At 49.5% G+C, this 14,542-nt stretch overlaps 1 protein-coding gene across 4 annotated transcripts in view; it reads left to right on the top strand.

Moving 5' to 3' along the window:
• The first annotated feature begins 350 nt into the window (after positions 1–350).
• BCL7A (BAF chromatin remodeling complex subunit BCL7A) overlaps positions 351–14,542 on the top strand; it is a 40,643-nt gene continuing 26,451 nt past the window's right edge. For 3 of the 4 annotated variants that reach the window (XM_081540123.1, XM_081540124.1, XM_081540122.1), the window contains exon 1: positions 9,988–10,159. In XM_081540123.1, the coding sequence (XP_081396249.1) occupies positions 10,068–10,159 (92 nt within the window). In that variant the 5' untranslated portion in view covers positions 9,988–10,067. Of the gene's footprint in view, positions 537–9,325; positions 9,629–9,987; positions 10,160–14,542 lie in introns of those variants that run through there. The other variant, XM_081540125.1, reaches the window with a different exon arrangement.

Raw genomic sequence — 14,542 nt, forward strand, 5'->3', positions numbered from 1 at the left:
CTCACTCTAAGCCTATCTGAGTGGTGCCTGGGGGAAGTGGCAGGAGAGCAACCCAGGGAAGACAGTGGTCACATTATGGATGGCCTTGTGTGCTAAAGCAAGGAGGTTAAACTTGGTGTTAAAGGGAAGGGAGAGAAGTAGATCAAACTTGCATCTCAGGGGCCTACGGTCAGGTGATGGGCAAGAGGGGTTGTCTGGGGAAAGGGACCACAGCAAGGAAACTATTACAGTATTCTGGGGAGAAGTGAAGGACTGCAATGAGAGAAAAGGCACTCAGGAAGGAGAAATAAGTATAAAGACTAAGTTAAATGTTATCAAATATGGTATCAATCATGACCCTTGGTTTGCAGCAACAGAAATTGGCTCTGGTTAGCTTCAGTGGAAAGTGACGTTATTTGAGGACCATAGACTCAGTGGAGAAACTGGAGAAGCCAGCTCAGTAAATGACCAGGAAGCAACCACAGCCAGAATGCCAGTGGCGCCACTGGGAGCTCAGTGCCTCCAATACCTCAGACTTGCCAATGGCCATTTCTGCTGTAAGTCATTTCTCCACTGCCCCATATGCCCTCAAAATTCCAAATCAAAACCACAATGAGATACCCTTTTACCTCCACAAGACTAAAATGAAAAAGAAATGAAAACACAATAACAAGTGTTGGTGAGGATGTGGATAAACTGGAACCCTCCTATACTGCTGGTGGGAATGTAAAATGGTGCTTTGGAAAACAGGCTGGCAGTTTCTCAACATGTTAAACATAGAGTTACCATATGACCCAGAAATTCCCCTCTGGTGAATTGGTATGTAGCCAGGAGAAATGAAAATATACATCTGTACAAAAACTTGTATACTAACCATCATCGCAGCATTATTCATAATAGCCAAAAAGTGGAAACAACCCAATGTCCATCAATGAATGTGGTAAATCCACATAATGGAATATTACTCAGCTGTAAAAAGAATGAAGTATTAATACATGCTACCACATGGATGTAAAATATGCTGAGAAAAAGAAGTCAGACCCAAAATGACACATATTATATGATTCCACTTACATGAAATGTCCAGTAGAGGCAAATCCATAGAAATAAGAAATAAACTCTCAGTCACCTAAAACTGAGGGTAGAAAGAATGACAGCAAATGGGTAGAGGGTTTTTTTTTGGATGACAAGAATGTTCTAAAATTGATTGTGGTGATGATTTCACAACTCTGTGACTATACTAAAAAAAACTTTAAAGGGTGAATTTTATGGTATGTTAATTATGTCTCAATAAAGCTATTATTTAAAAAAATCAACAGGCAACCCACTTGAAAAATGGGCAGAAGACCTGAATAGATACTTTTCTAAAGAAGACATACAGATGGTCAACAGGCACATAAAAAGATGCTCGACATCAGTGATCATCAGGGAAATGCAAATCAAAACCACAAAGAGCTATATCACCTCACACCCGTCAGAATGGCTATCATCAAAAAGACCACAAGTAACAAATGTTGAAGGTGGGGAGAAAAGGAAACCAATGTCTACACTGTACCCCTGAAACTTACATAATACTGTAAATCAACTATACTTCAGTAAAAAAAATATCAACTGACTAGACCATCCACCTACTAGATCAAGGTTAGGTCCCATGCCCAGGACCGAGAACTCCCAGGTAGAAGAGTGAAACGGCCCCCACCTCCCAGCTTCTGTAGTAGGGGGCAGCCTCCATCCCTAAGGGCTCACCCAGCACTAGGAAGGCTGTTCAGAGGCAGCCAAAATGACGCATGTGTGGGAGCAAGAGAGAAGACATTTGAACAGCCATCTGGATTCCTGACCTAAGAGCTCACCAAGCGCATCGGAAGACGGATTCCAACTCTGCTCCAGGTCACTGGGTCATGATCAGACGTCCCGTGTTTAATCATTGTTAGAAGAGCGGCTGCGTTACACCATCTCACCTTTGAACACATCCGTCTTCTGAAGCACTTTATATCTACTATCTCTCTGTTTGAATATGGCCTCAAGTGGCCTCACTTTTAGTCTGGCAGCTTGCCAATCTATTAGTATTTGAGCTGGGAACCATTTTTAGAGTTGTAGTTATAGGCAAGAAAAAGTAGGCATAGAAGCAATTTGGAATAGTTGGTTTATAAAAAAAAAAAATTTATTAATATTTATTTATTTATTCGGCTGCTCCGGGTCTTAATTGTGGCATGCAGGATATTTAGTTGCGGCATGTAAATTCTCAGTTGTGGCATGTGGGATCTAGTTCCCCGACCAGCGATCGAATCCAGGCCTCCTGTTGGAAGTGCAGTCTGAGCCACTGGACCATCAGGGAAGTGCCCCTCCCCTGCAAATTTTTACTGGCCCAGTCTCTGAAATCTAGCATCAGGCCCACATTGTGGAGGAGACCTTTCCTACAATGAACTGGCACCACATAGGGCTCCACCAACTGTGTACTGGTGAATGGTTGCCAATCCTCTCCGTGTGGGGAGGGACAGGAGGGTCCTGAGAGCACTCACATGGGGCTGATTTACAACTGTCCACATTCTGATGACTATGGAGTGCGGAGCACGGTCCCGAGGCACAGGAGAGAGGGGCTCTGGCTGGAACTCTGCAGACTGTGACTGCGGGATGGTAGCATCCTTTTCTGCACAAGGAGGGAGGCTTCCAACTCTGCAGCTCATCCCTTCTGTCTCTGTCTCTGAGGAAGGGGCTGTATTTCACCCTGTGGTTAGAGTGTTCCCTTCAAAGTTTCCCCCCTTGGCTGGGCCTTGCTAATGATCTGTTCCCCAAACACCAAAGCTCCTCTGTTTATGAAAACAGTACTCAGTTGCAAGTTGCTGGGCGAGGACCAAGTCTACCCAGAAATGCCAGGGCTGGGTCTGCATCTTCCTCACAGTCACATGTCTCCATCTGTGTTCTTATCGTTCCCCCACCCCAAACTCCCACCCCTTGGTGAATAAGCCTTCATCTCAGGGGGAGGAGTGAAGTAAGAGTTGAATTTACCAGTCCTAAGAAGAGTAGTTTGACTTCAGTCCCCAGCGTGGGGCATACTGATGTGAAGATCACAGAGGCTGGTATTTAACAAATGCTTTTTGGTATTTGGGGAAGATCCCCTGGAGGAGGGCACGGCAACTCACTCCAGTGTTCTTGCCTGGAAAATCCCATGGACAGAGGAGCCTGGTGGGCTACAGTCCATAGGGTTGCAAAGAGTCGGACACGACTGAAGCGACTTAGCCCTTGGTATCTAGCACTTACAATGTGCCAGGCATTGTTCTAAATTCTTGACAAATACTGTTGGGTTTTTTTGTATGTTTTTCAATTGAAGTATGTTAGTTTCAGGTGTACAGCAAAATGATTCAGTTATATATGTGTATGTGTATATGTATGTGTATATTCTTTTTCAGATTCTTTTCCCTTACAGGTTATTACAAAATATTGAGTATAGTTCTCTGTGCTATATAGTAGGTCCTCACTGGTTATCTATTTTATATATACAGCACTGTGTATATGTTAGGCTTCCCAGGTGGCACAGTGGTAAAGAAGCCACCTGCCAGTTCAGGTGACACAGGAGACACAGGTTCGATCCCTGGGTCAGGAAGATCCCCTGGAGTAGGAAATGGCAACCCACTTCAGTATTCTTGCCCGGAAAATTTCAAAGACAGAGGAACCTGGCAGGCTACAGTCCATGGGGTTGCAAAGTGTCAGACACAAGTGAGCAGGCACGAACGCACGTGTATATGTTAATCCCAGACTCCTAATTTATCTCACCCTCCTTCCTTGACAAATACTGTTTTTAATTCACACAACTCTATGAGGCAAGTCTTATTTTCACCCCCATTTTACAGATGAGGCACAGAGAGGTCAAGACACAAGTCATGGCTAAATAACTCACTTCTGGAACCTCACGGTCACTCTTTCAACCTGTCTGAAATAATCACAAACATTCAGTGAGAGCTTGACTTCCAGCCCTGATAGTTATTCAGACACACACTCAAGCTGAAAGCAACTAAAAATGCTGGAAAACATATTTTAAAACACCCTAAAAGCCACCACATGCTGACAAGATAGTAAGAACTAGGCGAAACTCAAGGGAAAAAAAGAATCCTGAAAACTAATCCAGCAAGGAGCCCACTTGAAGCCTTTAGATACTTGCCAAGCATAGCATATTTGAACTTTAGTGTGAATGGTTTTTTGAGGCAAGAGATCGGAAATCGAAGTCCAGAGTCCACACAGGGGGAAGATGAGACGTTGCCCACAATAATAATACAGGCTTATTAGAATGCCCACAATAATGGGCTTCACCAGTGGTGGGCTGGCAGATGTTTATCACCAGCTCTTGGCTTGCTGGGGAAGGGTCTGATATATTATTTTGTTGTTGAGTCCTTCAGTCGTGTCTGACTCTTTGCAACCCCATGGACTGCAGCACGCCAGGCCTCCCTGTGCTTCACTGTCTCCTGGAGTTCGCTCAAATCATGTCCATTGAGTCAGTGATGCCATCCAACCATCTCATCTTCTGTCTCCCCCTTCTGCTCCTGCCCTCAGTCTTTCCCAGCTTCAGGGTTTTTTCCAGTGAGTCGGCTCTTCACGTCAGGTGACCTAAGTATTGGAGCTTCAGTTTCAGCATCAGTCCTTCCAGTGTATATTCAGGGTTGATTTCCTTTAGGATTGACTGGTTTGATCTCCTTGCTGTCCAAGGGACTCTCAAGAGTCTTCTGCAACACCACAGTTCAAAAGAATCAATTCTTTAGCACTCAGCTTTCATTATGGTCCAACTCTCATATCCATACATGACTACAGGAAAAACCATAGCTTTGACTAGACGGAGCTTGGTCGGCAAAGAAAGCTCTCTGCTTTTTAATATACTGTCTAGGTTGGTCATAACTTTTCTTCCAAGGAGCAAGCATCTTTTGATTTCATGACTCCAGTCACCATCTGCAGTGATTTTGGAACCCAAGAAAATAAAATCTGTCACTGTTTCCATTCTTTCCCCATCTATTTGCCATGAAGTGATGGAACCAGATGCCATGGTCTTCGTTTTTTGAATGCTGAGTTTTAAGCCAGCTTTTTCACTCTCCTCTTTCACTTTCATCAAGAGGCTCTTCAGTTCCTCTTTGCTTTCTGCCATAAGGGTGGTGCCACCTGCATATCTGAGGTTATTGATGTTTCTCCTGGCAATCTTGATTCCAGCTTGTGCTTCATCCAGCCCAGCATTTCTCATGATGTACTCTGAATATAAGTTAAATAAGCATGGTGACAACATACAGCCTTGACGTAATCCTTTCCCGATTTGGAACCAGTCCATTGTTCCATGTCTGGTTCTCACTGTTGCTTCTTGACCTGCATACAGATTTCTCAGGAGGCAGGTAAGGTGATCTGGTATTCCTATCTCTTGAAGAATTTTCCACAGTTTGTCATGATCCATACAGTCAAAGGCTTTGGCATAGTCAATAAAGCAGAAATAGATGTTTTTCTAGAACTCTCTTGCTTTTTTGATGATACAATGGATGTTGGCAGTTGACCTCTGATTCCTCTGCCTTTTCTAAAACCAGCTTGAACATCTGGAAGTTCACGGTTCACGTATTGCTGAAGCCTGGCTTGGAGAATCTTAAGCATTACTTTGCTAGCGTGTGAGATGAGTGCAATTGTGCGGTAGTTTGAGCATTCTTTGGCATTGCCTTTCTTTGGGATTGGAATGAAAACTGACCTTTTCCAGTCCTGTGGCCACTGCTGAGTTTTCCAAATTTGCTGGCATATTGAGTGCAGCACTTTCACAGCATCATCTTTTAGGGTTTGAAATAGCTCAGCTGGAATTCCATCACCTCCACTAGCTTTGTTCGTAGTGATGCTTCCTAAGGCCCACATAACTTCGCATTATAGGATGTCTAGCTCTAGGTGAGTGATCACACCATACTGATTATCTGGGTCATAAAGGTCTTTTTTGTATAGTTCTTCTGTGTATTCTTGCTGCCTTTTCTTAATATATTCTGCTTCTGTTAGGTCCATACCATTTCTGTCCTTTGAGCCCACCTTTGCATGAGATGTTCCCTTGGTATCTCTAATTTTCTTGAAGAGATCTCTAGTCTTCCCCATTCTATTTTTTTCCTCTATTTCTTTGCATTGATCACTGAGGAACGCTTTCTTATCTCTCCTTGCTATTCTTTGGAACTTTGCATTCAAATGGGTATATCTTTCCTTTTCTCCTTTGCCTTTCCCTTCTCTTCTTTTCACAGCTATTTGTGAGGCCTTCTCAGAGAACCATTTTGGCTTTTTGCATTTCTTTTCCATGGGGATGGTCTTGATCCCTGTCTCCTGTACAGTGTCACAAACCTGCGTCCATAGTTCTTTAGGCACTCTGTGTATCAGATCTAATCCCTTGAATCTATTTCTCACTTCCACTGTATAATCGTAAGGGATTTGATTTAGGTTGTACATGAATGGTCTAGTGGTTTTCCCTACTTTCTTCAATTTAAGTCTGAATTTGGCCATGAGGAGTTCATAATCTGAGCCACAATCAGCTCCCAGTCTTGTTTTTGCCGACTGTATAGAGCTTCTCCATCTTCGGTTACAAAGAATATAATCAGTCTGATTTCGGTGTTGACCATCTGGTGATGTCCATGTGTAGAGTCTTCTCTTGTGTTGTTGGAAGAGGGTGTTTGCTATGACCAGTGTGTTCTCTTGGCAAAACTCTCTTAGTCTTTGCCCTGCTTCATTCTGTACTCCAGGGCCAAATTTGCCTGTTACCCCAGGTGTTTTTTGACTTCCTACTTTTGCATTCTAGTCCCCTATAAGGAAAAGGACATCTTTTTTGGGTGTTAGTTCTAGAAGGTCTTGTAGGTCTTCATAGAACCATTCAACTTCGGCTTCTTTAGCATTACTGCTCGGGGCATAGACTTGGATTACTGTTGTGTTGAGTGGTTTGTCTTGGAAACGAACAGAGATCATTCTGTCGTTTTTGAGACTGCATCCAAGGACTGTGTTTGGGACTCTTTTGTTGACTATGATGCCATCATAGTCAAAGCTGTCTATAGCACTTGCCAATTTCTGTAGTGTAAACGTGATTTCAAACTATTGACATGAGGTCGCTGAATACAGAGTTGGGATGTGTAGGCCTGTCAGCACTTCACTGACCCCACCCAGGGTACAATAAGCAAATCAGTCTTAACACTTAGGCAACCTGTACTGTTATCACCTGCGGGTCCAGGGACCCACCAGCCCTGAACTTGGATGTCAAATATTTATTTATTTGGCTGCACCAGGTGTCAGTTGAGACACATGTGATCTTCAGTCTTTGTTGCAGCATGGGGGATCTTTTTTGTTAGTCACAGCATGCTAACTCTTACTTGTGGCCTGTGGGATTTAGTTCCTTGGGAGCCTTAGCCACTGGACCACCAGGGAAGCCCCCTGAACTTGGAGGTTGGTCATTGTGCACTAGCAGCTCCCTCAGGAGCCTGGCAGAAGCAAATGTAATGTATCTGGAGACGAGGGTAGCTTCATTCTAGGTCTCCAATTATCCCTATAAATAAATTTGGAAATACAGTGTCCAGTAAGGTCAAAGAGAATCAGGCAGATCACAAGGAAATAGGACACCATGAGTAAGAACCAGCAGAAACAGACTCTTAGAAACTTCAAATATCAATGATCAGACACAGACTATAAAACACAACTGTGCTTTGTTGAAAGGAAGAAGTGTAAAAATATCTGCAGGAGACAGGAAACTATAAAAAGTGCCACACTAGATTTATAAAGAACATTTGTAGAGAGCTTTGTAGTTTAATCAGAGATCAAAAACATACATGCCTTCAGGGGCCATGTGGTAACACAAATGAGTACAGTGACTAGGTGACACATTGGTGACCTGGAGAGCTGTATCCAAAGGGTACAGAGCTCCTCAGCTCCAGTGATTGTTGCCATGTGGCACATGGTGCCCAGTTTGCAGATATGACATGAATACAGAAGCTGGATATTTGGATTTCTTTTTATTGTGGTCAAATACACATAATATAAAATGGACCACTGTGGGACCTCCTTGGCAGTCCAGTGGTTATGACTCAGCACTTTCACTGCCAAGGGCCTGGGTTTGATCCTTGGTTGGGAATTAAGATCCTGCAAGCTGAGTGGCACAGCCAAAAAAACCCACCAAACACTGTAACAATTTAAAGGTATACAATTCAGTGGCATAAAGCACATTCACAGTCATGTGCAACCATCACCATTATCTTTTGAAACTTTTTTCATCACCCCTCCACCCCCGGAAAGGAAATTCCATACCCATTTGAAGTTACTTCCCATTCCCCACTCCCCACAGTCCCTGGCAACCACCAATCTGGTTTCTATCTCTATGGATTTGCCTAGCTTAGATAACTCATGTAAGTGGAATCATACAATATTTGTCCTTTTGTGACTGGCTTCTTTCACTTAGGATGTTTTCAAAGTTCATCCACGCTGTGACATGTATCAGTACTTCACTCCTTTTTAATGACTGAATAATATTCCACTGTATTAAATATGCACATTTGTCCATTCATCATTCAGTATTTGGATTTTAAAATATATCTTCTACTTTTGATTCAAATGTATGTTTTTAAACGTTATGTGTAACTTTAAGCATGTATCTGCTGGCCAGGTCAGAGCGCCAGTGATATGGACGTGTGTTTTATGACCTGCTGTGACATGCTTTCCCATGTAGTCCTCACATAAGGAACTTGGGGCTCAGGATGGTAAAAGGACATGCCTAGGAAAAGGCCTTCAGTGGAGCTTCCACTCCACAGCGCCAGAAATTTTTCTCCCCTACACCAAAACCTCCGGGCAAAGGGCTTGGTTTAAGAATGAGTGGTAGTCACACACCTAGCTCACAGCTTGTTGGGCTAGTTGATCTCCAAGGCACTGGGTTTATTGACAGGGGTCATTCTCTTTCCGGAACATCCATCTGGGCATGAACCGGTTCTGTTCAATACCAGTTTAGCTGCAGCTGAACACAAGGATGGCTTATCCTGGTAATTGTAGATTGGTGCAGAGCTGTCTTGAGGCACCGTGGGGAAGACACCAGCCCAGAAGTCCTCCTCGTAGCCGGCCAGTCCACTTTACCTGCCAGGGTCATTTGGGCTGAGCCCGGAACTTACATCAGGTGTGGCTTAAGCTCATATCTGGTTCTAGGACAGAAACCCCAGCGTGGGCCCGCTTCCCTTATTTATGGAGAGGGCAACTTATCACTAGAGGCAATGTCTAAGAGCCCCTCTTGAAATGCTGATAAATAATCATCCAGCTTTTCCTGCACCGAAAGCTATTTAAGAAGCAAGGTCGAATGTCTCTCGTGGTCACCCAAGCTCCTTTCCTCCCACCCTAGTTTTCCAAAAGGACGAAAGACAGGGAAGCGACGTCCTAGCTCGCATATTTAAACCGGGCATAAGGCCAGCAGAGGTCCGCGTTTCTCAACTCTTTCCAAGAGCACCTCGCATCCCGAATCGGCGCCTTCAACTCTGAGAAGTCGGGAGCCCCACAGGGAAGTTGCATTATTGCAGCCGCTGCCACACACCCGGGGCCGCGGACGGACGGCCGCGCCGGCTCCCCAAGAATGCGTCCCCTCCACGGCCGGCCGGGCAGCCGGCCTGCCCTCCCCGGGGGACCCCTCGGCACCTGCGGCCTCCGAGTAAGTGTCCGCGCGCACCTCCGCCCGCCAGCCCGCCTCCCCCAACACTCCGCGTGCCCGGAGCCGGGGGTAGCCAGGTGCCTCTCGCCACCTCCTCGGGGAGCGGGGGTCGCGGGCGCCTCCCCCGGGTGGGCGGAGAGGCTGCCGGCGCAGCTCCGCGGCGGCGGCGCCCGGAGGCCGCACTGGCGGCGGCCGCGGCGGCGCTGCTCCCCCTGCTTGGTGCAGCTGCCGCCCGGCGCTTGCGCACTGGGCCCTGGGCGCGCGGCGGCACCAGGCTTTGTGTGTGTGTGTATGTGTGCGAGTGTGTGTGTGTGTGTGTGTGTGTGTCCGTGTGTGAGTGAGTGAGCGGGCGGGCGGGCGGGCGCGAGTGTGGCCGCCGCGGAGCGCGAGCAGGACCCGGCGGGCGCGCTCCCCCAGCCTCTCTCTCCCCGCCAGAACCATGTCGGGCAGGTCGGTTCGAGCCGAGACCAGGAGCCGGGCCAAAGATGATATCAAGAGGGTCATGGCGGCTATCGAGAAAGTGCGCAAATGGTAAGCGGAGGCGCCGGCTCGTTCGCTCGCCGGCTCGGCGCCGCGGCCGCCCCGAACCCCGAAACCAGATACAAAAAGCCGGCGGGGCGCAGCGCCCCGGGCCGCCCACGGGCCCGGGAGTTGGAGAGGGCGGGCGGCGCGCGAGCCGGGTCACCTGCGCGCGGCGGGGGCCGCGGCCGCTGCCCAGGTGCGCTCGCGCCTGTCGCCCACCTGGCGCGGCGGCGGCAGCCTGGAGGCGACAGGCGCCCCGGGCCGGGCGGTGGAGCAGCGGGCAGTCCCCGGCGCGGCGCTTGGCTCCCGGGAGGGGGGCTCGGGGCCGGCCCCAGAAGCCATTTCGTTTTGTGCAAGTCACATGAAAGCGGCTTCCCGCGCGCCGGGGCCGCGATGCCGGCGGCGGAGGGGAGAGCGCGAGCTCCATTGTGCAGGCACCGAGCGGGCCGCCGCCGTCTCCGTCTCCTCCCCGCGCGCCCCGGGCGGCGCAGCGCCGGCCCCCGCGCCCTTGCCCGCGCCGGGCCTCCCTCTCCCTCCCTCCCTCCCTCCGGGGAGCTGGCTCTCTCGCTCGCTCCCCGCCTTCCAGGCTCGGCGCCCTCGAGTCTGCGGAGTTTGTAGAGCGCGAGCCGTTTAAATTTAGCGCTTTGGGCTGCCTGGAGCGAGGGCTCTTGGCGACGAAGAAAGATGGGGGCGAGCGCGAGGAGGAAACGCTGGCTGCAGCCGCGGGGCCCGGTGCTTCTGGGGCGCCCCCACTCCCGCCCCTCTCTGCCGGGACCCGGGCTCGGGGGCTCGGGCGAGCGAACGTTTGGGGCCAGACCCCGGTCCTGGGCCGCGTGTGCTTTTCCAAACCCGGCCGTTCGTGTTTGTTTTGCGGAGAGAGCTGTTGTTTTTGTTCTCTGCGCAGGGGGCGAGGGGGACTCGGGTGTCGGGCTGTGCGGGTTTCTCCGGCTCACGTTAGATTCCGTCCGGCGTGGCCTGGTTGTAATTAATACGACTGAACGTTTCCCCGGCCTCGTCCGGGTCTGTCTCGGAATCGGCCCGAGGGCCAGGCCCGAGACGCCAGCAGATCGCCAGGTTGGGGCAGACTTGTTGAAAACTCCCGGCTCCCGGATTTCAACTTTATTATTTTTTTCCCACGGCCTCACCAGGGTCAGGGAGGGAGAAAAGCCGCCGCGACGTTCGAGTGTCAGTGCCCGCGGGCTCATTCTGACCCTTTATTTAAAGCCTGAAAACCCGGCAAGGCCCCGTGACGGGCTCTGTTTATGTTTAGGGGTGTCATTTCTCAAGTAACGCCTGGGTCTCTCAAAACCACTGGGGGCGAGCCTCCAGTGTAGCCGTGTCACAAGTTAGCTGTCCTTTCTGAGTCAAACCCAACAAAAAAGGCAAGAGGAAAATCAATAAAGTCCACGTGCTCCCGGGCCTCCTATGGAAAGGGCTGTCTGCAGATGGCCGGATGCCCAGCTGAGGGCTGGGTTTGGCTCCAATGGGACAAAGAATTTTCGGAACCGTGAGAAGGGGAGGCCTTCCAAAGTTGAGATCCAAGTCTTCCCTGCCGTGGGAGCTCCCCTGACGCGCAGGGCGCCCAGTGCCGGGACTGAAGCCATTTAAAAATGGCAGAAACAGCTGCAGGCCAAAACACACACAGGAAAACAAGCCCACCACCCCCTCTCCAGCGGGATTCTCAGAGGCAAGGCTGGAGTTGTCCCCTGCCTGAGAGCCTAGGCAAAGAAAGAGCTGTTGTCTGGGCCTGAGTTCCTTCTGTTACCAGCCTAGAGGTGAGAAAGGGGTGGGGGCACGCTGCCTTTCTGTGCTTTGGGAGGTGTGGTGGGGCCTTCTGCCCCAGGATCCCAGCCTGGCAGAGTCCCCTGCACCCTGACAGCTGCTCCTGGAGGGCCCACCTGCCAGCTGCTCTGCGGGGAGGGCAGATGGAGCTGTGGGGTTTTCCACCCTGGGGGCCCCAGAGCAGCCAGCCTGGAAGAGCTCAGTGCTGCTGAGCAGCCTCTGGTTTGGGGAGGAGGGGAGGAGAACTTGTCTCCCTCCCTTTTTGTGTTTTGGGAAACTAGGAGTCCAGTACATGAAAGATCTCAGGCTTTGGGATCTTATGACTGGACTTCCAGTTCACTTCCTTGCTGTGACCTTGGGCTAACCACATAACTTCTCTAACCATGACAGCAAAGGGTCCCTGTGTATCTTCTCCCCGCCTGGAATAATACCATGTCTCCAAAAGCACTTAATCCTTCACACAGGGAGGCGTGTGTGTGTGTGAATCTCTCAGTTGTGTCTGACTCTTTGTGACCCCATGGATTGTAGCCCGCCAGGCTCCTCTGTCCATGGAATTCTCCAGGCAAGAATACTGGAGTGGGGAGCCATTTCCCTGGTCATTAAACGCTGCCCTTATTGTAAGGTAGAAGCTTGGTTTTGCTGATTTTTTTTCCCCTCCTTCCCGTTCTTAGGAAAAGTACTTTACCTTATTTCATAGGTTTCCCCAGCACCAAGAAACCAAATCCTACCCTCACTCTGCCTTTAGAATGTGTCTTCCAGTCAGCCCTTGTGGTTTGGGGTTGTTTATTAACTCTGTGGCCACCAACCGTGTCTGGGACGTCCCACTGGCTGGGACACTGGGTTGCCAGATTTAGCAAATGAAATTACAGGACACCCAGTTAAATTTGAATTTCAGATAAACAACAAAATAATATTTTTAAATAGGTTTTTTTTTTTTTTTTTTTTTTTAGTGTAAGTATGTCCCACGCACTGTTTGGGACATACTTATACTAAAAAATATTATTCATTGTTTACCTGAAATTCAAATTTAACTCAACATCCCATTTCTCTCTTTTTTTTTAAATTCAGAATGAAGGTACCTAGCATACCACTCAGCCTGTAAGCCTAGGGTGGTATTTCTCCTCAGTCCCAATGACCCCTAAAAATCCCCCCTTCTGCCAAGCCCTACCCTTCCCCTCCTCTGGAAAAAGCCAGTAGCTAGCTGTGGCCGCCCCGTCCATAGCTGCCGGTTATTTCTCCTCTCCTTTCTGTCTGATACCCCAGCGAGGCCAGCTGGTGGAGTGCAAGGCAGCCAGAATATGGCTGAAGGAAGAACAAAATGGTGGGCTCCTTTGGGAGGAAACTGGGGCAGGGTTAGGAGGCCCAGTGTGGGTGGAGAAGAGAGGGAAGTGGGAGTCATTGGGCAGGCGGTAAAAGGCTTGAGCCTTGAAATAGGCTTAGGCCCGGGGACCCCTGGGACCACCGTCTGAAGGTTCCGTCAGTGACTTGTGAAGACGGAGAGAGGCCTGTTCCCTGAGACTTGCCACCAGTCCCTGTGGAAGGGGAGGTTTGACTGTGCCTAGACTCTCACCTCAGTACCTTCCGGGGACCCTCCTGCCAGGCACAGGGCAGGTCAAGCGGGCCTGGGCCTAGTTAGGATGAAGCCAGCCATAGCCAGACCTTCTATGGCATCAAGGACTAGCCCTGGGAAGTGGAGAGGAAGTGAGGACTTCAGAGCCATCTTGGTGGGAGTCAGATCTCTCTGGCTGGCCAGCGCTTGGAGCTGACCCTGAGGGAACATTAGAAATTGGCCTCAGCCTGGAGGATCTAGGGAAAGGGGTGCTCGTAGTTTACGCAGGAGCTTGTGCTGGCGAGGGGCGTCTGGGGCTCTGCTCCTCCAGCTGACTCCTTTTGCTCAGGAACCCAGCCTGGTGGGGAAGAGACAGGCTGGTTACAGGAGGGCTCGGGGCGTGCCCAGGGCAGCCTCATGGCCAGGCTGGGCTGCAGCCTGGAGGTTGTGGTGAATCCAGACCCGTGCCTAGAGGTGGTGAGACTCGGGTCTGAGAGAATCAAGGGCCCCATCTTGAGAGAGTCACCACTCCTCGGGGCGTGTGGGTCCCTCGTGGCCATATCGTGTTTTTGAGAATGGCCAACAATCTGGATTTGAATGTGGGGTTTGACTTGTTTTTTTTTTTTCCAAGTCTGGCAATCGATTCTAATTTTTAAGAGTACCATACAGGCCAGATAAAACGTGCCTCTTGGCCACTTGTCTGGCACCACAAACGTAAGGTGTTAAGTACAACTTAATAAACTCCTTGGGGGTTGAGGGGGCTGCAAGTTCTAGGGTGATGGGTTTGGAGGTGGTGGCAGGAACTCTTAGCTCCTCCTCTAAGTCCATGTGTGGTTTCCCAAGGCACTGCTGAGCCGCTGGCTTGATGACACACCCAACGCTCCGTGGACGTGTCTACGAAGTACTTGGTCCTCACTCAGCATCTCACCCTTGAACTCCAGGGCCTGTCTCTCCCTGGGTGGCTACTGGCTGGACTGAAGGCTATGATCAGAGTCTCAGCGATCTTCCCTCTGACCCCTGGCCCCTCAATGCCTACACCTAGAAATGCAACTGGAGAACAG

The sequence above is a fragment of the Giraffa tippelskirchi genome, chromosome 11, assembly GCF_054371585.1.
Source record: "Giraffa tippelskirchi isolate mGirTip1 chromosome 11, T2T-mGirTip1v1.2.pri, whole genome shotgun sequence".
Classification (NCBI taxonomy): Eukaryota; Metazoa; Chordata; class Mammalia; order Artiodactyla; family Giraffidae; genus Giraffa; species Giraffa tippelskirchi.